General features: G+C 33.8%; 1 protein-coding gene across 1 annotated transcript in view; it reads left to right on the forward strand.

The window, feature by feature from the left end:
• Positions 1-20,506, forward strand: part of ARFGEF2 (ADP ribosylation factor guanine nucleotide exchange factor 2) — a 108,261-nt gene that overhangs the window by 63,785 nt on the left and 23,970 nt on the right. Inside the window, exons 19-26 of the mRNA XM_051976533.1 lie at positions 37-188; positions 4,575-4,703; positions 5,590-5,748; positions 7,606-7,753; positions 9,197-9,296; positions 10,639-10,679; positions 10,784-10,953; positions 19,076-19,227. Coding sequence (XP_051832493.1) covers positions 37-188; positions 4,575-4,703; positions 5,590-5,748; positions 7,606-7,753; positions 9,197-9,296; positions 10,639-10,679; positions 10,784-10,953; positions 19,076-19,227 — 1,051 coding nt within the window. The remainder of the gene's footprint in view (positions 1-36; positions 189-4,574; positions 4,704-5,589; positions 5,749-7,605; positions 7,754-9,196; positions 9,297-10,638; positions 10,680-10,783; positions 10,954-19,075; positions 19,228-20,506) is intronic.

A 20,506-nucleotide genomic window follows, 5' to 3' on the forward strand; every position in this document is an offset into this window, starting at 1 on the left:
AACCCATTAATCTCATATTGTTGTATTCCTTCACAGATGTAGCCAGTGAAAAGCAGAGGAGATTACTTTATAATTTGGAAATGGAACAAATGGCTAAAACTGCTAAAGCTCTGATGGAAGCTGTAAGTCATGCCAAAGCACCTTTCACAAGTGCCACACACCTGGACCATGTCAGGCCCATGTTCAAGGTAAATCTCTTGAGAGCTAAGCAAGGAAGGAATAAGCCTCACTTAGGATTTGGGAAGCAAGGATATGATTAAGCAGAAAAAAATTAGGAAAAGATTGGTAATCCCTTAAAAAGGAAGACTAAGATTCTATACTTTTTTCCATATAGAACCATAAATCAGTTCTCTAATCTTCATCCCTTTCCTCATTGATTGCTTCTTTCACCACTGCTACAAATATGCCCATTCCCCCATCCTTAAAAAGACTTCACTGCCAACATCTCAATCCTTTATTTTATCTTTTTCTTAGGGGGAAAAAAGCTTTCTGTATTCATTGCTTCTGCTTCCTCTTCTTTTGCTCCTCAATATTTTGCAGTCTGGCTTTGTTTATCATACAGCTGATACTTTTCTTTCCACAGTTATCATTGGCCTCTTAATTGCCAAATGTAAAGGCCATTTCTCAGGCTTCATCCTTCTCTACCTGTCTTCTCTACCTGCATTTCACATTGTTAACCTTGCTTTCCCCTGGATCTCTGTCCTCTCTGGATTTTTATGACATTGTGTCTTGTCTGATGGCTCTCAGCTCCTTTCCCTATTACCCTCTGCTAAACTGTACATGTTCTGTAAAGCACTGTTGTGTGCCCTCTTCTATTCTTTCTTTTTACTCTCTCTTGGTGATGGTATCAGCTCCAATTGTAGATAAAGCATCCCCGTGTGTGTATGTACTCTTATCTGTATGCTCATGGGAGTGTGTAGCCATACAACCCTGTTTTTTCTCCTGTATCACTACCCACCTATGGAACACACTGGATGTCCTGGAAATACCACAGATTCATCATATCCAAAACATCATCTTTCCCCAGAAAAGTCCTTTCCTTCTTCTCAACTTCCCTATTACTCTCATTCTTCCATTCCCTTACTCTCCTTTTTCTACACATCTAGGCAGTTGCTAAACCTTGCCCATTTCTATCTCTATAACATCTCTCACATTTCACTCCTTCCCCTTAAAGGTTTAGATTCTCATAATCTCTCACCTATATTATTACAACAGTTTCCTAATTGGTCTTCTTTCCTCAAGTTTTCTCTAATCTATCCTAAATATTATTCCCGAAATGGTTTTTTTAAAGCACAGCTCTGATACATGTCCACAGAAACTCCAGGGGCTCTGTTGTCTCTAGGATCAAATAGAAATGCTTTCTCTGTTTAGCTTTAAAGTTCTTCACAACTTGGCCCTAGGCCATCTATTTTAGCCTCAATGTGTATAATTTCCTCTCCTGTACTATGTCATCCAGCCTGTCTAGTCTCTTTTTGCTTTTCATAGCCAGCATACCATCTCATTTCTATGCTTTTGTGCTGGTGGTCCCCTAGCCTTGGAATACACTCCCAGCTGGATTCCACAGCTCAAGGATTGTCTTCTTTATGAACCTCTTCCAAATTTTAAGTAAAATATTGGCAAAGAAATTATAACATATCAAAGAATCATGCTCTACGAAACTAGGCAAGATTTATACTGAGAATGCAGAACTGATTTAATATTAGGAAAACAATAAGCAAAAATTAAAATCATGATTATTCCAGTGGATGGAGAAAAAAACTTTTGACAAAATTCAATACCCATTCATGTTTTAAAAAAAAAACAAAACACTCATCAATGAGATGAACCAAATCAGTTCCAATGGAGCAGTAATGAACTGAACCAGCTACGCCCAGCGAAAGAACTCTGGGAGATGACTAAGAACTATTACATTGACTTCCCAATCCCTATATTTTTGCCTGCCTGCATTTTGGATTTCCTTCATAGGCTAATTGTACAATATTTCCGAGTTTGATTCTTTTTGTACAGCAAAGTAATGGTTTGGTCATGTATACTTATTGTGTATCTAATTTATATTTTAATATATTTAACATCTACTGGTCATCCTGCCATCTGGGGGAGGGGATGAGGGGAAGGAAGGGAAAAATTGGAACAAGAGATTTGGCAATTGTCAATGCTGTAAAGTTACTCATACATATAACCTGTAAATAAAAAGCTATTAAAATAAAAAAAAAAAAAAGAAAAGAAAAGAAAAAGAAAAAAAACACTTTAAAATTGGATCTTTTCTTAAAATGATAAGTATCTATTTATAAACAGAAACAAGCATTATCTATAATTGGGATAAGCTAGAAGATTTTCCAATAAGATCAGGAATAAAGCAAAAGTGTCCACTATCACCATTATTTGGTGTTGTACTAGGGATGGTAATTATAAGAAAAAGAAATTGAAAGAAAAAGAAAAGAAATTATAAGAAAATGAATTGAAAGAAATAAGGTTAGGCATATGGCAGACAACAAATATAAATCACTATATCATACTGTATTCCAAGATAAGCTCAAAATGGGGTCCATGATTTAGACATCCACATGATAGCATAATCAAATTAGTGGAGCATGGAAGGAATTATCTGTCAGATCTTTGAATGGGGGCAGAGTTCATGACTATCTAAGAGAGAGAGGTTAACAGGAGTTGAGAAATAACTTTGGTTACATAAAATTAAAAATATTTTGTATGAGCAAAACCAATAAAACCAAAGAAAAAGTGAAGGGAAAAAAATCTTTGCAAGTTTTCTCTAATAAGCATCTCATATCTAAATATATATGAACTGAACCATATTTGTAAAAATAAAAATTATTCCATACCTGATAAATGGTCAGGGGATTTCAGAGAAACCAAAGAAATCCTAACTACCAATAGTAAGAATAAAAAATACTCTAAATCACTAATAATTAGAGGAATGACAAATGAAATCACTCTAACACTACCTCATACTACTCAAATTGGCTAAGACAATTGAAAAGGAAAATTATGTAGGGAAATAGAATATGCTAATACACTATTGGAATTATGCCTAGAAAACTATGTTTATCCTTTGATCCAGCAATTTCTCTATGATACCTACATCCCAAAAAGATATGAGGAAAAGGACCCATATCTGCCAAAATATTTATAAAAGATGTTTATTGTGCTAAGTATTTGGAAACTGAGGGGATGCCCATTAGTTGGAGAATGATTGAACAAATCATGCCATATAAATGTGATAGATTACTACTGTGCTATCCAAGAAATGATGTAGGGGATGTTTTTTAAAAAACCTAGGAAAGCTTATATGAACTAATGCACAATGAAGCAAGTAGACCCAGGAAAACAATATATATACACATATATATATGTTAAAAGCGATATTTTAAAATTATCAGCCATGAAATACTTAGTAACTCTGATCAACCCATTACACTACTGCAGTTCCAAAAAACTCAGGGCACAGATTGGAACATATTTTTTTTTTCTTTTTCTTTATCTTGCTCTAAAAAACACAACAAAACATAATTAATATAGGATTTTTTTTTTTTTTTGCATGACTATACGTATTTGTAATGGGTTTTGTTTTCCTTGCTCTCTCAGTTGGTATGGGAGAGTGGAGAGACAAGAGAATTTAGAACTGAAAATGCAATAAAAATTGAATCCAAACAAGTTGTAAAAAATAAAAGTTATAGAAGGCCAGTGTATTATTTAATATAAGGACATGACATGATCAGACCTGCTTTTAAGAGAGATCAGTTTGACATTTGACAAGTGGAGAAAGAACTGAGGCTGAGGCACTGATCCTAGTAGTCCTGAAATGAAATGATGAGAGCAGGGTTGTACCATTGTTAGGGGAGAGAAAGGAATATATACATATATATATATATATATATATAAAACTCCTAGGTTTCCAGCCTGAGTAACAGGGAGGATGGTAGTTTCCTATATAGTAATAAGAAAGTTAGGAAATGGGGATGGAGATAGTGTTGGTAGAGATAATCAATTAAGTTTTGGACATATTGAATCTATGGGACAACTACCTCTGAGATGACTTATTGGCAATTTGAGTTGTAAGACTAGACTATTGAAGAACTCTCTCCATACCAGGAAAGGAATAAGAGCTGGACAAATAGGAGAATCAAGAGGGTAATAATTGAGTATTTGATTAAAAAAAAAAAAGATTGGACTGATGAGATCACTAAATGTAATAGTATACATAAAGAAAAAAGGTTTGCATAACCAAAATAACAATATACATAATATCTTTAAACAACATAAGTGGGAGAAAAATTACTGAAAAAAAGCCAAATTCTGAATAATTGGAAAACCATTAATGGACCTGGTGAAATGTACTTTCCCTCCTCTCAGCAGAGAGACAGTAATCTACTAAAATCAATGGATTTTATTCATCATGAGAATGGGCTTGGTATCAGATGTTTTTTATTTAATTGTTTCAAAGGAGAGATAATACTTTCTTCTTTCATAACAAAGGAGAATCACAACTGAATTATTTCTAGTTTCTCATACCAGAATGAAATGGCTTTAAAAGATAACCTTTTTCTTTTTGCCAGCTGGTGTGGACCCCTCTGTTGGCTGCATATAGCATTGGACTTCAAAACTGTGATGAGACTGAAGTAGCCTCTCTTTGCTTAGAAGGGATAAGATGTGCAATACGGATAGCCTGTATCTTTGGAATGCAGGTGTGTATTTCTGTCTCTGAGGTCTGGGATACTCAGGATTTCACATCCAGGAATTTGCAATCACAGAAAATTTGTAAAACTTTTATAATGGTTTTGTTACCTTAGATATGTAAGCCATATCCTAAGAGTCATAAACCATCCTGTTTTATGTATTTATGTTTGTGATTGGCTAATGTGTAGTTATAATCATTTCTTGGCTAACCATACTCTAGGGCAAACATTCTTTTCCTTGCTTGTATCATGGACCGTTCTGATGGTCTCATGAAGCCTAAGTGCTCTTTTTTAAATGGATCAAGTAAATTGCATTTTTTTAAAAATGCATCAAGTAAAATACAAAGGAAACTAATTATATTGAATGATAGTTATCAAAAAAAAAAACCCACCACAACAAATTAATGTGGACTTTAGAGTAAGAACCCTTATTCTAATGGAAGACAGCAGGAATTCATACAGCCTAGGTACCCCAAAATATTTCCTCTGCTAGCTTTCCACATTGGCTAAAATATGTCTGTTACAGGCTTATGCCTTAGAAATTAAAAAAGATTAAAAAAAAAAAAAGAAATTAAAAAAGATATTGACTCCCAAAAAACTCTTATTAGAATACAGAGTCTAGGAAAAACTAAACCCTCTTTGCCTGAGTTTCCTCATCTGTAAAATGAGCTGAAAAAGGAAATGGAAAACCACTCTAGTATCTTTGCCAGGCATGCCCCAAATTGGGTCACAAAGGATTAGACATAACTGAAAATGACTGAACCACAATTGTCTTCTCTGTCATTCTTGGATCCCCAGAGTTTAGAACCTGGCTTGTAGTCAATGCTTAACTACTAATTGATTTACTGAACAATTGAGTACTGGTTAACTATCTTCTCCTTTTCTTCCATTTTAGCTGGAACGAGATGCATATGTACAAGCTCTTGCCCGTTTCTCCCTGTTGACTGCTAGCTCTAGTATTACAGAGATGAAACAGAAAAATATTGATACCATAAAGACCCTTATTACAGTAGCTCATACTGATGGCAACTACCTTGGAAACTCCTGGCATGAGGTATGTCTCTCCAAATCTTTTTGGTATTATAGGACACTTCCTGACGTTTTCCTGTGGTTAATAGTCTATTCTAGGAATTTTCTTAGGAATACTATCTGTCTATCTTCAAGCCTATACTTCTAAAAAGTAGCATTTCCCAACCTAATTTGGTCACAGAACACTCTACAAGCTTGAAATATATTAGCAGAAACTAGAAAATGCTAGTGCAAGTAACCTCAAAATATGAAAAGGAATATTGGGGAAACTTTGACACAAAAGGGAGGAAATTTGAGTCTGTTTTCTTATTTTAAAAATTAGCTTTTTTTTTTTTTTTTGCTTAGGCAATTAGGGTTAAGTGACTTGCCCAGGGTCACTTAGCCAGGAAGTGTTAAGTGTCTGAGACCAGATTTGAACTCAGGTCCTCCTGACTGCAGGGCTGGTATCCACTATTACCAACTAGCTGCCCCAGTTAACAAAATATTAATATCATTTTAAAACATATTTAGCATGTTAGGGGGATGGATAATGCTAGTATACATTTTCTCATGGAATCCATATTCACATCAGGCAAAGCATTTTTGGAAAATCCTGCTGTCAAGATACTTTCGTTTTTCTTTCATCTGCAGTAGTCAAAAGTTACCAAAGTTAGAGGTCTTTTTTGGTTTTGGGTGGCTTAAGTGTGAGTGCCCTCCTCAGAATTCTTTCTTAGGAAGTTAACTGGAAACCTACACATTAGTTTTTCAGCATCAGAGACCTTGTGGATGTTGGTGTGAAGTGTATCTGAGAGTGGTTACAGATCTCTAACATGGACTTCTTGTTTTATCATTTCAGTCAGGTCCGACTTTCCATGATCCCTTTTAGGGTTTTCTTTGCAAAGATATTGAGGGATTTTTCATTTTCTTCTCCAGCTCATTTTACAGATGAGAAAACTGAGCCCAAAAGGGTTAAATGACTTTCCCAGGGTCACATAGCTAATAACTATCTGAGACCAGATGTGAACTCAGGAAGATGAGTCTGTCCAATTCCAGGCCCAGTACTCTTATCTACTGGCTCACCTAGAATGGATTAAATTCTCCTCTGTGTAAACTCCCTGATGGTTTTCCATTGTCTGAGAAAGGCAAAGCCTGTTCCAAAGCTCCACTGGCAAAGGAATTAAAGATGTCCTTTTCTGTGTTAATTATAATTAGATATATCTAAGTTGGGCATTTGGGTAAGAGAGTGTCAAGAAGCCTAGCAGTCAAGCTGCTCCATTTTGAGGCTCGGTCACTTCCTAGCTTTAGAAAACTTTAGGCAAGTCTCTGAACCTTCCTGTAAATGAAGGGTAATGAAAATTTGTGCCGCCTTTCTTAAAATTGTTTTAAAGTTCACTGAGATGATGTATTTAATTGCCTTATAACTAAACGATGCTATGTAAATGTGCGCTTCTATTGTTGCTGCTGTCAATAATAGCTCCCATCACACCATTCTTCAGAACTAAAGAGACTGTATATTTTATTTTGTATCCTCTGTATCCGGCACTTGGCAAGTAATAGTCACAAAGTAAACATACATACATAATGTTTTAGGGTCAGTGTAGCTATTATTCATACATTTAGAACAAGAAACTAAGACACTACAAGAAACTTGTGATCTGCCAACAGCTAGCTGCACAGCCAGTTAAATGTTGGAGACAGAATTCAAGTGCAGGTCTTTACCCCACACAATTTTGACCTCACCATTCCTATACTATTGTTTGATAATCATCTTCAAAGACATTCTGTTCTTTAAGTAAATGATCCTAAGATACTAGACTTATTTCTGTCTTAAAAAAGAAATTGTATAATGTTTTAAAGATTTTAATGTGACTCTTATTCTCCTATATATCCATTATTTGATTAGATCTTGAAATGTATTAGCCAACTGGAGCTTGCTCAGCTGATAGGAACTGGAGTAAAGACTCGGTATTTGTCTGGATCTGGACGTGAAAAAGAGAGTAGCCTGAAGGGCTACACATCAGCTGGAGAAGAATTCATGGGCCTGGGATTAGGTAATATGAATGAATCTGACAATTTGTGCGTGTATATTTTTTATCAACATTTTGCCAGTGCTGTCGTGACTCGTGACTTGTTTCTCATGTGTTTTGTTTACCTCTTTGTCTATCAATGGAAAAGGAAGTGCTGCTTCAGCTTCCTTGATCATGATCATGATATTGAACAAATGCTTTTCTTTTAAAAATCAGCAGGCTGTTATTTTATTCTCTTTGTTAAATTGGGAAATTGGTTCTTCATACCCAAAATGGGTAGTATTGAGTGTTAGAAATATTTTTAAATTTTTACTTCAGAGGGGTCTCACATAGCAGGTTTTATAATAATGGTTGGCATATATTGATATTTTAGGGGAATTTGTCTTTTTGCTTTAGCAATTTATAGTTGTATATTGGTTAAGTCCAGTTATCTTTTTGATGATTAGCACTTGCTACAACTGAAATTAGAGAGGAAGGAGATTAACATTTCTTTGTAAAGTAGAGATATTTCTTAAAATAGGAAGATATGATATTTCCAAATGCTAACCAAAGTTGTCCAGCCTAATTATTACAAGTTCTCTTTATTTATTTATTTGTTTGTTTGTTTGTTTGTTTGTTTGTTTGTTTTTGGGGAGTCACACATAATCAAGAATATGTGAGACTAGAAGAATGAGGTTAAGCTAGTCAGTGAGGAGAGTGAAGGATCACCAATTATGTGCTGCACTTTTAGTCCTTTATGAGATGATGTGCAGCATACTGGAAAGACCCTCTAGAGGAATCAGCATCATTGAATGGAATAGATTAGAAACAAATAACATAAAAAAGAGGTGGAAAGACAACTTTCAGAAAAACTTATCACTAGTGATGATCCCCAAGTTAATGTTAGCATATATTTCACTGATTTCTTTGTATTTGGGGAAACAGAGGTACTCTATTCTAAAGATATATGTACTTTGAAGTAAAGGGATGGGGACTGGACTTTATTATCATTTGTAAAATTAACACTCTGATACAGAAATTCCCTCTACCAAGACAGGTTGACACCATCTCTGAAACTTTTAGTTTTAGGGAGTTGACTAAAATACTGACTAAGTAACCTGCCTTGGGTGACATAGCTGGTATATATAGAATCCAGATTTTCTGGGTTCTGAGGCCACCTCTTTATCCATTGCTTCATGCTGCCACTCTTGAATTAAAATAATAATTAATTTAATTTTAAAATTCCTTACATTGTCTTTAAAGGATATTGATTTGGAAGAAGGTGGTATTTTTGTTGGGGAGGGGAGTGTTTGCATTCTTTAGCTAACTAAATGATATATTTCTCTGGTTGATAGTCATGTAAGTTTGCATTCCCATAGCACAGAATCATGAGATAATAACATGAGAATAATAAATTCAATAATAGAATTTATATGTACATACATACATAATACACATATATAAATATAGACGTATGTCATGTTTCAGGTAACTTAGTTGGTGGTGGAGTGGATAAAAGGCAGATGGCCAGTATTCAGGAATCAGTTGGTGAGACAAGCTCTCAGAGTGTGGTCGTAGCTGTGGACAGGTAATAATTTTGTCTTCTGGTTAGACTTGAAATACAGTTGGGGATTATTTCTATGTATATCCTCTATGGGAGAATGTTTTGGGAAAGAATTCCAAATAACCACTGCTGATTGGGAAGTTGAAATTAATCCATTGAATGATTCCCAAATGTTTTATTTACTCTTGAAATTTGTTGACTTTACAAATTGGTTTAACAATAACAGCATCTGCCATTTATAGAATGTTTTAGGGTTTGTAAAATGCTTTCCATTGAGTATTTCATTTGACCTTCGTGATAATTTTGTAAACTAGATGCTACAGGTATATTGCCCAAGCTTCAGAGAGATTTAGTGACTTGCCTACCATCACAAAGTAAGTGTCACAGGCAGGATTGAAACTCAGTTCTGTCCAGACTCCAGGTCTAACACTCTTTTCAGTGTACCACATTGCCTTTGCTCAACTGTGTTTCATAGGCTATTATTAAAACTAGCTCACATTTCCTTAGCAAAAATACATAGTTACAGCTCATTCCTGTGACCCTTTTCAGTTTACAGAGGTTATGAAGAAACTGAAGCTCAAGTGGGTGAAATGATTTGCCTTGTGATACCAGAGCTAGTGAAAGTCACAGCTCAGACTTGTGCCCGGGTCTTCTGAGCCCCAAGTTCTTTCTGCTGTGCCATCCTGAGCATACAATTTCAACATTAAAAGAGGCACTCAGAAGTCATCTAATTCAGCCTCATAAGGATTCTGCCTCACAGGATCTGACTCTGAATCCAGCCCCTTTTTCCATTATCCTCAAGAGATGACATGAAACAGACAGATAAATATAAAATAACATAATCATTTGGGAAATTTCCCAGAGTTTACAAATAGATTCCATATCAACTTTTGTTGACTTTTTCTTTGATTATTTTCTTTATAGTACTTATCCATTATTTTATATTGAATTTGTAAATCCTAATTAATATCAATTACAAGGTACTTTTTGGAACTTCTTCATTTTAAATATATTTTAATTGTTTTCAATACACCATCCACATAACAGTATTATGACTCTTTCATCTTCTACAATTTCCATATTCCCCTTTCAATTATTAGGCAAGGGATATTGAAAAAATATTCTTTTATGCTTTTGATTGCCTTTTCCCCCTTTTTATAAATAGTTAACCATTTTTTGTCTCTAAGCACACATTCATAAAACTTATTTTAATCATTTTTCTGTTTTATATCTATAGTACATTATAATTTATTATTAGGGTAATTACAAAATTGAGCTGTTCTAAGTCCATCTCTCCCAGATTCTTATTTTTTAAAACTGCTTAAGATATAAAAAAATTTTATTACATATTTAATTGGCTCCACAGAATATTTACTGGATCTACTAGGCTGGATGGAAATGCAATAGGTATGTATATTTAACTTCCTAGAAAACTTAAAAATGCTTCCAGTTTGAAAGCAGCTGAAAAGTGTTAACTTGGTTATTTTTTTCTGGGTAATTTTTGCCTATAGTTGACTTTGTTCGCTGGCTGTGTGCTGTTTCTATGGATGAGTTGGCTTCACCTCATCATCCACGCATGTTCAGCTTGCAGAAAATTGTGGAGATTTCATACTATAACATGAATAGAATTAGATTGCAGTGGTCACGGATATGGCAAGTGATTGGTGACCATTTTAATAAGGTAAGTTTTCAAAACTGAAAGTTATCCTATGTTTTGAATACCCATTTAAAAATTATTTAGCATCAGGCTTATCTTTTAAGATACATTGATTCCATTTTTTTTTTTCAGTCATTACCTAAGATGTTTCTAGTACTAACAACCCATTTCATTGAATTACTGTGTCTCAAGTGAAGTGAAACCTAATTGTATCAAAAATATTATGAGAAACTTCTTTATCTGGAATTCAAATGACCAGAAGACTCACATAACCAGTGTTTTGATATGAATATGTGTTTATATATGTATGTATGGTATAGTAATTTTGGGAGGACAACAGGTTTACCATTTTATGTATTCGGGAACTCTTGCATGAAAACTGCCGTCTCTAGAAAGTTAGCTAAGGCCACAAGAGGTTAAAGTGTCTGCCCAGGTTTATACAGCCACTTTGTGTTTGGAATAAGATAAGAATATGGTTTTTCCTCCCTCTAAGATTGTTCTTCTAATTATAATGCTATGCTAATTTTTTAGGTTTATATTGGGTATTTTCATAACAATGACTGTGTCTGTGGTACTACTAATTTTCCCCAGTTACTCTGATTATAAAATTATAGACACTTTCAATTGATATCCCTTGATGTTTTCATCTATTCACTAAGTCCTATCATGTCTTCTTTTGTAAATATATCTACTACTCCCACCCTTCTTCTAAGTTCTTTATTTCTCAGGTGGGTGATTGTAATAAGATCTTCTTGACTCCAGGCCACCTGTATCTATTGCCAGTCTAATTTGTGGACAATTCCCCTTTAAAACATTTGTTAGATTTGGAGATCTTATAGAATCATAGTATTTTAAGAATATCTGCTCTGAACAAAAATGTCCTCAACTGTGGCCTTGACAGATACAGCCTCTACTTGAAGAGCTCCATTGATTAGAAAACTCATTCCCCACAAAAGCAGCACAATCTATTTTGGGACAGCTTTCATTGTTGAGAAGGATTTCCTTATGGCTTTGATGTCTGCCCTGGGACTAAGCAATTAATTAGACCAGGGGTCCTCATACTTTTTAAATAGGTGGCCAGTTCACTGTCCCTCAGACTGTTGGAGGGCTGGACTATAGTAAAAACAAAAACTTTGTTTTGTGGGCCTTTAAATAAAGAAACTTCATAGCCCTGAGTGAGGGGGATAAACATCCTCAGCTGCTGCATCTGGCCTGCGGGCAGTAGTTTGAGGACCCCTGAATTAGACAATCAGCAAGTATTTATTTAGTGTTGACTAAATTTTACAGGGGATACAAGTGAAAAGTGAAAGTCTTCCCTTGTGGAGTTTGCATTTTAATAGGATTAACAACATGTACATATATGTACATATACGAGGTTAAATACAACACTTAGATGTTATGACTCTAAATCCAGCACTTCTTCCATTATGCCAGATCTTTGGAACTATTGCTGGAGAGGCAGATGGAAAGAAGGTTTTAGGATCCTGGCTCCAAGCTGAAGAAGCTTGGATATGGCTTCCATATGGATGGGCAACCATTTATCTATATAGAAAATCTGTAGAGTGAGATTTTCCAGTGATTCACATTAAGATAGCCCTGGTTAACATGTTGAATGAAAAAGGATTCAAAACTCTCTCAGTTGTCTAGATAAATAAACCATCACAGTATTATATTTATTCAGATGCATCTATGATCCCATCATTTTAGTCCTTCTTTGCAATGCTACAGATCCTGGGCCAGTCTTGTCCACATTCCTTAATTTTAACACAGTAGAACTATGTGGTGTAATGGAAGGCATAGAGGACTTGCCTGTCTTCTCTTGATATTGCAAGGATGCAGTATGGCACAAAGGCTGTCTCAATCCCTTCTTTTTTTCTAGGTCTTTATTATATATTGCAGTCTGCTTTTAGCTACTATGTGCTTTTCAATTGTCCTCACAGTAATCATTTTTTGATTCTTCAGAGATAAACTTAATAGAACTAAATGCAAAGTCTTACATTTAGATTTAAAAAAAAAATCTCAGAGAATGAGGAAGACATAGCTGGAATCAATTCCTGTGAAACAATTTTTGAGGATTTTAGTGAACCAACCGTGCATGTTAGGATCACTATAAGTAAACTTTTACTAGAAATAGCTATTGTCTTTTCTATATCTGGGATTTGAGATTTGAAATTCAACTGATTGTTTTATTGTTATTATGTTTGTTATTCATGATATTTAGCACTTCAAACTTTTATGATCCTATCCTATAATCACAGTGTCAGAATCGTAAAGAAACCTAGTCTAGAGTAGAAAGATCTCATTTATATATGAGGAAACTAAAGTCCAGAAGGTTTATGTGATTGCCTAAGGTTATACAGGTAGTAGTAGTCACCAGAGGTGAGATTTGAACCCAAATTCTTTGACTCCAAAACTAGTATTTTTTTCCATGGTACCATACTGCTTTGGCACTTAAAAAATCTTTTTAAAAAACATCTAAGAAGATTTCTATCCCTGGAATCGTTTTGTAGTAGCAAGACCTATCAAAAAAAAAAAAAAAAAAAAAAAAAAGCCTTGCTCTGTATGGAGAAGTTGGGGAGGAGTGATAGCAATAGTTGAGATTAGCGAAACTATCCAATTTCAGATACCAGTTGGTATCTGCTTAACAGAAATCAGCATCTCAGACTGTGTAATAAAATTGTAGAAGTGGCTTTAATCTAGAAACAGCAAAATAATGAAATAATTTTTCCTAAAAAGGCTCAACTGAATGAATCAAATTTCAGTTTAAAAAGAGATAAATTACTCTTTAAGCAGAAGTAGCATGAAGCCTATGTAAACTTTGGAAGGCAAGAAGACAGATTCAAAGACTAGGGAGAAAACTCTGAATGGCTGAAAAAGGTCTAAAACATCAACAGCATGCTCCCATGCGTTCTCTCTTTCCTTCCCTTCTCTCTCTCCCTCTTCCTCTCTCTTTTTCTCTCTTTCCTCTCTCTTTTTTTTCTCTCTCTCCTCTCTCTCTCTCTTTATCTCTCTTTCTTTCTCTCTCTCTCTCTCTCTCTCTCACACACACACACACACACACACAAATTCCTATGGTGAGATTGGCATCCAAGGAATCAGAATTGCAAAGGATTACTGCTCAAATTCTGTGCCTGAAGTAATTCTGACAGCCTTCAATTGCCCAACAGAGTACAACAATGATGTCTAAACTGGAATAAACTAAAACAAACTCCTAAAAGACCTGAATGTCTAGAAATGTATGCTTGGGAACTTAATTAGGCAAAAAAGTTAACAGTGAAGAGTTACACGTTTTTTGAGTAGAGACATTTTGAAAGACAGCTAGCCCAAAGATATGTAGCACAACTTGAAACAGAGCTGGTTTATGGGTAGGGCTTACTTTTGAAAAGTGTTTCCTTTATATTAGCTTTATAAATCTTCTTATTTCCTCTGTGGTAGATCAGATTATACTATAGAATAATTCAATTTTTTCAAAAATTTTTGAAAAGGAAGCCAAATATATTGAAGTAGTCATGAAAACTTTTTTCCATTTACTTAATATTTTTTCCAATTACAGTTACAGTTAAAAAACAATTTTTAACATTTGTTTTTAAAATTTTGAATTCCAGATTCTTTCTTTTCCTCTTTCTTCCCTCAACCTCAATTGTGAAGTTATGCAAATTATTTCTGTAAAAGTCATGCTGGAAAAAAAAAACTTCAAAGAAAAATACAGTAAAAAATAAAAAAGTATGCGTCAATTTGTATTCAGACCAATCAGTTCTTTCTCTGGATATGGATAGTATTTTTCATCATATGACCTTCAGAATAGTCTTGGATCATTCTATTTCTAAAAAGCAAAGTCATTCATAGCTACTCATCCAACAATATTGTCATTGCTATCTACCCTATACATGTTACTTTGCATGAGGTCATAGAAGATTTCCCAGGTTTTTCAGAGTGCATCCAATTCTTCACTTCTAATAAAACAAAGTATTCCATCATAATCACATATCACAATGTATTTATCCATTCCCCAATTGATAGGCATTCCTTCCATTTTCAATTCTTTGCCCTGAGAAAAGAGCTGCTATAAATATTCTTGTATGTATAGATTCCTCTTCCTTTTTTGTTTTTGTTTTTTAAATCTCTTTTGGAATGCATGCCTATTAGTAACATTGCTAGATCAAAGGGTTTGTATAATTTTATAGCCCTTTGGGCATAGTTCCAAACTGCTCTGCAGAATAATTGAATCAGTTCATAATTCCACTAACAATGCATTGATGTCTCTTTTTTCCCATCTTCCCACCAATATTTGTCATTTTCCTTTTTTGGCTCATGTGTTTGTTTTCAATTTGCAATCTTTTTTCTTTATAGAACAATAAAGTTGATTTCTTGCTGACTTTGAAACTATCCCCACTATTTCTTTCCTTAAAAGTTAATTTCATTGGTTAAAGGGTGTAATCAAACAAGTTTTCAAAAAAAAAATGCAAATTATTAAGAAAAAAATTCTCCAAACCACTACTGCTACTACTACTACTACTACTACTACTACTACTACTACTACTAAAATAATAATAAGATAATGCAACTCAAAAAACAGCTTGAGGTTGTACCTCATGTCCACAGAGATACCAAAAAAATAGAAATAGTGTTAGAAAGACAGATATACTAATATGTTGGTGTAATCAAGAACAATTTCAATATGTTGGAAAGAAATTTGGAATTATGTGGAAGAAATTATTCAAAAGTATTCAAAATAGTCAATGACTGTAGTAATTCAGTCCTAAATCCTAGAGATTCCACATGTTAGGCATAAAGGAAATTAGTGATAAAAAGAACCACTTCATGTATCCCAGAATATGTACAGCAGCCCTTTTTGTGATAGCAAAGGCCTAGAAACTAAGTACTTACATACTGATCAAGAGATGGATAATCAGGTTTTAGTACATGAACAGAACAAATTATTATGGTTCTGTAAAAAACAAATATGATTACAAAGAAGCATAGAATAACATGAACTGACCTAAAGTAAATGAGTTAATCAGCAAGTACTTTATTAAGTACTTATATAAGTGATATAAGTGATTGGCACTGTACTAAGTAGAGGCAATATTTAAAGGGAAAAAAAAAAGTCAACATAACCAAAAAAACAGTATTTGCAGTTGCCTCTGTATGTAGTTGGAAAGAACAACAAGTCATTAGACTCTTTACAACTCTTATCTTTTCATTTACAACATTTACTTAATGTTATTAAGCAAAATGCTATGGAAAAGTTAATTGCTTCTAATAAAGTCCTTCATTTCTCCTATAAGTTTGTGGAAACTGCTTTCTGTGCACTTTGTTAATTAGAACAGGCCAAACCTTATTCAGTGTCACTAAATTTCTGCTGTAATTTTGCTTACCATGTTATTGCCCATCTATGATATTTGCAAGATTGTGTTTATAGAATTAATCATATGTTGTAATATTGTTATGCTCAATATTTTATTTTTGATATACTTATTAATGACATAAGATATTTTGCCTGTGTCTACCTTCTCAAGGTCCATTGACAATAATAGTCTACATTTTTTGGATATTTTAGTACCAAATGTGCATTCTTAGAAGTAGCTAGGAAGAACAGTAGTAGATAGAATGTTTGACTTAGGCTCAGGAAGACCTGAATTTAAATCTTTCCTCAGAAACTTATTAGCTGTATGAATGAGTCACATCATTTCTTTTAGTTCCAGTTTATTCATCTATAAAGTTAGGAGAATCATGGTACCTGTTGTGAGAATCAGATGGGATGATTTATGGACTTAAATTACTACATAAATAGTAGTTATTATTATATACCTTGTTAAGTGTTTCAGGACAGTTTAATTGCTGTAGCACACATTTTCATACTTTAATATAATGTGGAAAAGTGTTACTGGCCTGTGAGCTTAAACCCCAAAGTAAATTGAACTGTGGTTATAATAAATATCTTTTAATAGCATGAAATGCAAAATATGTTATGTGTATTAGATTTCTTTGAGCTTGTAGTGCTCAAAGAAATCTAATACATATAACATATTTTGCTTTTTAGTGCTTCTAGTGCTCAGTTGTGTATTGTGCCTGTTGTGGGCAAATTTGAAAAAAAAAACTTTAAATCCTAGGTTCCTGTTTGGGCCCAAAGGACTGCTTAATTCTTAGACTTGGAGCTAAAGATTCTTAGCCTTTCAGAAATAGAAAGGATTTTAGAGAAATTTTATATAAACGTTAGGTCACAATACTTCCTAAATTAATCCACTTATTCAGTGCCATACCAATCAAACTCCCAAGAAATTATTTTACAGATCTAGAAAGAATAATAACAAAGTTTGTCTGGAAGAACAAAAGGTCAAGAATTTCAACAGAATTAATGGAAAAAAGCAAATGAAGGTGGCCTAGCTGTAGCAGAACTATAATTATATTATAAAACAGCATCATCAAAGCCATTTGTTACTGGCTAAGAAATAGAGTAGCTGATCGATGCAATAGATTAGGTTCACAGGACAAAATAGTCAATGACTGTAGTAATTCAGTGTTTGACAAATTGAAAAACTCCAGTTTTGGGGTTAAGAACACACAATTTGACAAAAACTGCTGGGAAAATTGGAAATTAATAGGAAGAAATTAGGCATTGGCTACACACCTAACATCCTATACCAAGATAAGGTGGAAATGGGTTCATAATGTAGACATAAAGAGTGATATTATAAGCAAATTAGAAGAACAAAGATCGTTTACCTTTCAGATCTGTGGAGAAGGAAGGGATTTGTGGCCAAATAAGAACTGGAGTACATTGTTGAACACAAAATAAATAATTTTGATTATATTAAGTTAAAAAGGTTTTGTACAAACAAATCCAGAGCAGACAAGATTAGAAGGGAAGCAATAAAATGGGAAAACATTTTTACATTTAAGGGTTCTGATAAAGGCCTCATTTCTAAAATATATAGAAAATTGATTCAGGTTGATAAGAATTCAAGCCATTTTCCAATTGATAAATGGTCAAAGGATATGAACAATTTTCAGATGAAGACATTGAAACCATTTCGTCATATGAAAAGGTTCTAAATTACTATTGATTAGAGAAATGCAAATTAAAACAACACTGAGGTACTACTACACACCTCTCAGATTGGTGTGTAGAAGTGAAAGAAAAAGATAATGACAAATGTTGGAGGGAATGTGTTAAAAATGGGACACTAATACATTGTTGGTGGAGTTGTGAACTGATCCAGACATTTTGGAAAGCAATTTGGAACTATACCCAAAAGGCTATCAAACTGTGCTCTACTGGGCCTATATCCCAAAAAGATCACAAAAGAGGGAACACATACATAAAACTTAAATGAAACTGATTTTATTTAATACTCAGAAACAACTTCTGCATATTTACCAAGTTTCTTTTATTCTTCACATTTTAATACCACTTGTTTTTAACCTACTAATGCAATTCTTGGGCAAAAAGTTGAATTTTGTATTATGACAAAATAAAAATTACCCATAAAATGGGTATTGCATTTTTTTTAAGTCCCATATAAGTTTAATTCTGGAAAAACTTATTTATTTAGGATCCACATTTTAAAAGCCCTATGAGCTTATTACTCTGATCTTATTTTTAAAAGCAGATAATATATAAACTGCATTATTTTTTAAAACACTGTTCCCATTTATATTCTTCAAAACCAAACTTTTCATGATCTTGTCTTTTTTTTTTTTAATCAATTTTATCTTAGTTCTGATGTTGAAATGCATTTCCAAGTATGGGTGATACATACACAATCTGTTATTACACTAATTTTGTGCTAGAGCAAAACTAATCCTTACACAAAAAACAAACAAATACAACCCTGCCCCCCAATAACTTTGTGCTCCAGTGGCCACATACTTCATGGTTATTTGCTAATTGCAGATAATATAATATGTAATCATACATTGTGAACTACCATCGTAAGAACATTACAATTCAGAATTTTCAAATGTAATTTATTGTCTTTTTATATTAAAAACTTAAACCCAAATTCTAGAGAACAGCTAAAAAAAATTTTTTTTAATAATAAAAGGCTTTAATAAAAACATTCACTTGTGGAAAAAATTGTTATGTCATATTTTTATTCTTGTAGGCCTTATATGTTTTCCCACACCTTCTCTTCATTATTAGGTTGGCTGTAACCCTAATGAAGATGTGGCCATTTTTGCTGTTGATTCACTGAGGCAGCTGTCCATGAAGTTTCTTGAAAAGGGAGAGTTAGCCAATTTCCGATTCCAGAAGGATTTTCTGAGACCATTTGAGCATATTATGAAGAAAAACAGGTGTGTGATTCCTTCCCACCCCAAACCACTACAACCAAACCACAATATTTTAATTTTTAGAGTGGGATGAAATTTAAAAGATTATCTTGTCCATTGCCCTCATTTCATAGAAAGAAAACTGAGACCCAGAGATGGGACATGACTTAGTGAAGATTTTTTCATGTGATGATGGCAAAGCTGGGATTGCTGGGTCTACTGAATCCACTAAGCCGTCCGATTCCCAAGATGGAATAGATTCTGACTCTAAGTAAATCAAGTTTAGATAAGAGTCCCTACCCACAAAATGATTCTGTTCCAGGAGCAAAGAAATACCATAGGCAAATATGTATTTTCTACTAATCATTCATTATCTACAAAAATACCTAGATCATTGTGAATCTACAACAGTAGCTAGTAAGCTCCATCCTGCCAGACAACCCCTGCATACACTGTTCCTTCTCAGTTGCTGTAAAGATGAACTGTAACTAAAAAGGAAGATTTACTCCTGATGAATATTGTGATATGTTCAGAGGCCAGTTTTTAAAAATTTGTTTTTTGGGTTTTTTTACATCTAACCTCATTAATATAAATAGTCCAGTTAATTATAATTAGGTATCATATATTACACATGCTTTGAGGCTTGAGGTCATTTGATTTAGAATAGACTTGGAGTGATTGTTTTTTTGGGAGCTTCACCATTACTTTCCAGAAATTTTATAAATGCCTCCTATGTAGATATTTAAAATATAACTGTAAATTTTTGAAATATCACTTGTAGGTACTAAAAAAATAAAAGTTTAAGATATGGCCTTAAGAAAAAAAGTTTTCATGAAGGTTATAGTCTAGAAGGGAAATGGATATAAACTGGTAAGGTAACATTACAATTGGATTTAACTGAATGGATGTCCATCAATTGGAGAATGGCTGAATAAATTATGGTATAGGAATGTTATGGAATATTATTGTTCTATAAGATGACCAACAGGATGATTTCAATGAGGCCTGGAAAGATTCACATGAACTGATGCTAAGTGAAATGAGCAAAACCAGGAAATCATCATACACGGCAACAACAAGACTATATGATGATCAATTCTGATGGACATGGCTCTCTTCAACAATGAGAGGATTCAAACCAATTCCACTTGTCCAGTAATGAAGAGAGCCATCTACACCCAGAGAGAGAACCATGGGAACTGAGCGTGGACCATAGCATATCATTTTCACTTTTTCTGTTATTGTTTGCTTGCATTTTTGTTTTATCTTCTCAGTTTTTTTTTCTTTCTAGATTCAATTTTTC

The sequence above is a fragment of the Antechinus flavipes genome, chromosome 2, assembly GCF_016432865.1.
Source record: "Antechinus flavipes isolate AdamAnt ecotype Samford, QLD, Australia chromosome 2, AdamAnt_v2, whole genome shotgun sequence".
Classification (NCBI taxonomy): domain Eukaryota; kingdom Metazoa; phylum Chordata; class Mammalia; order Dasyuromorphia; family Dasyuridae; genus Antechinus; species Antechinus flavipes.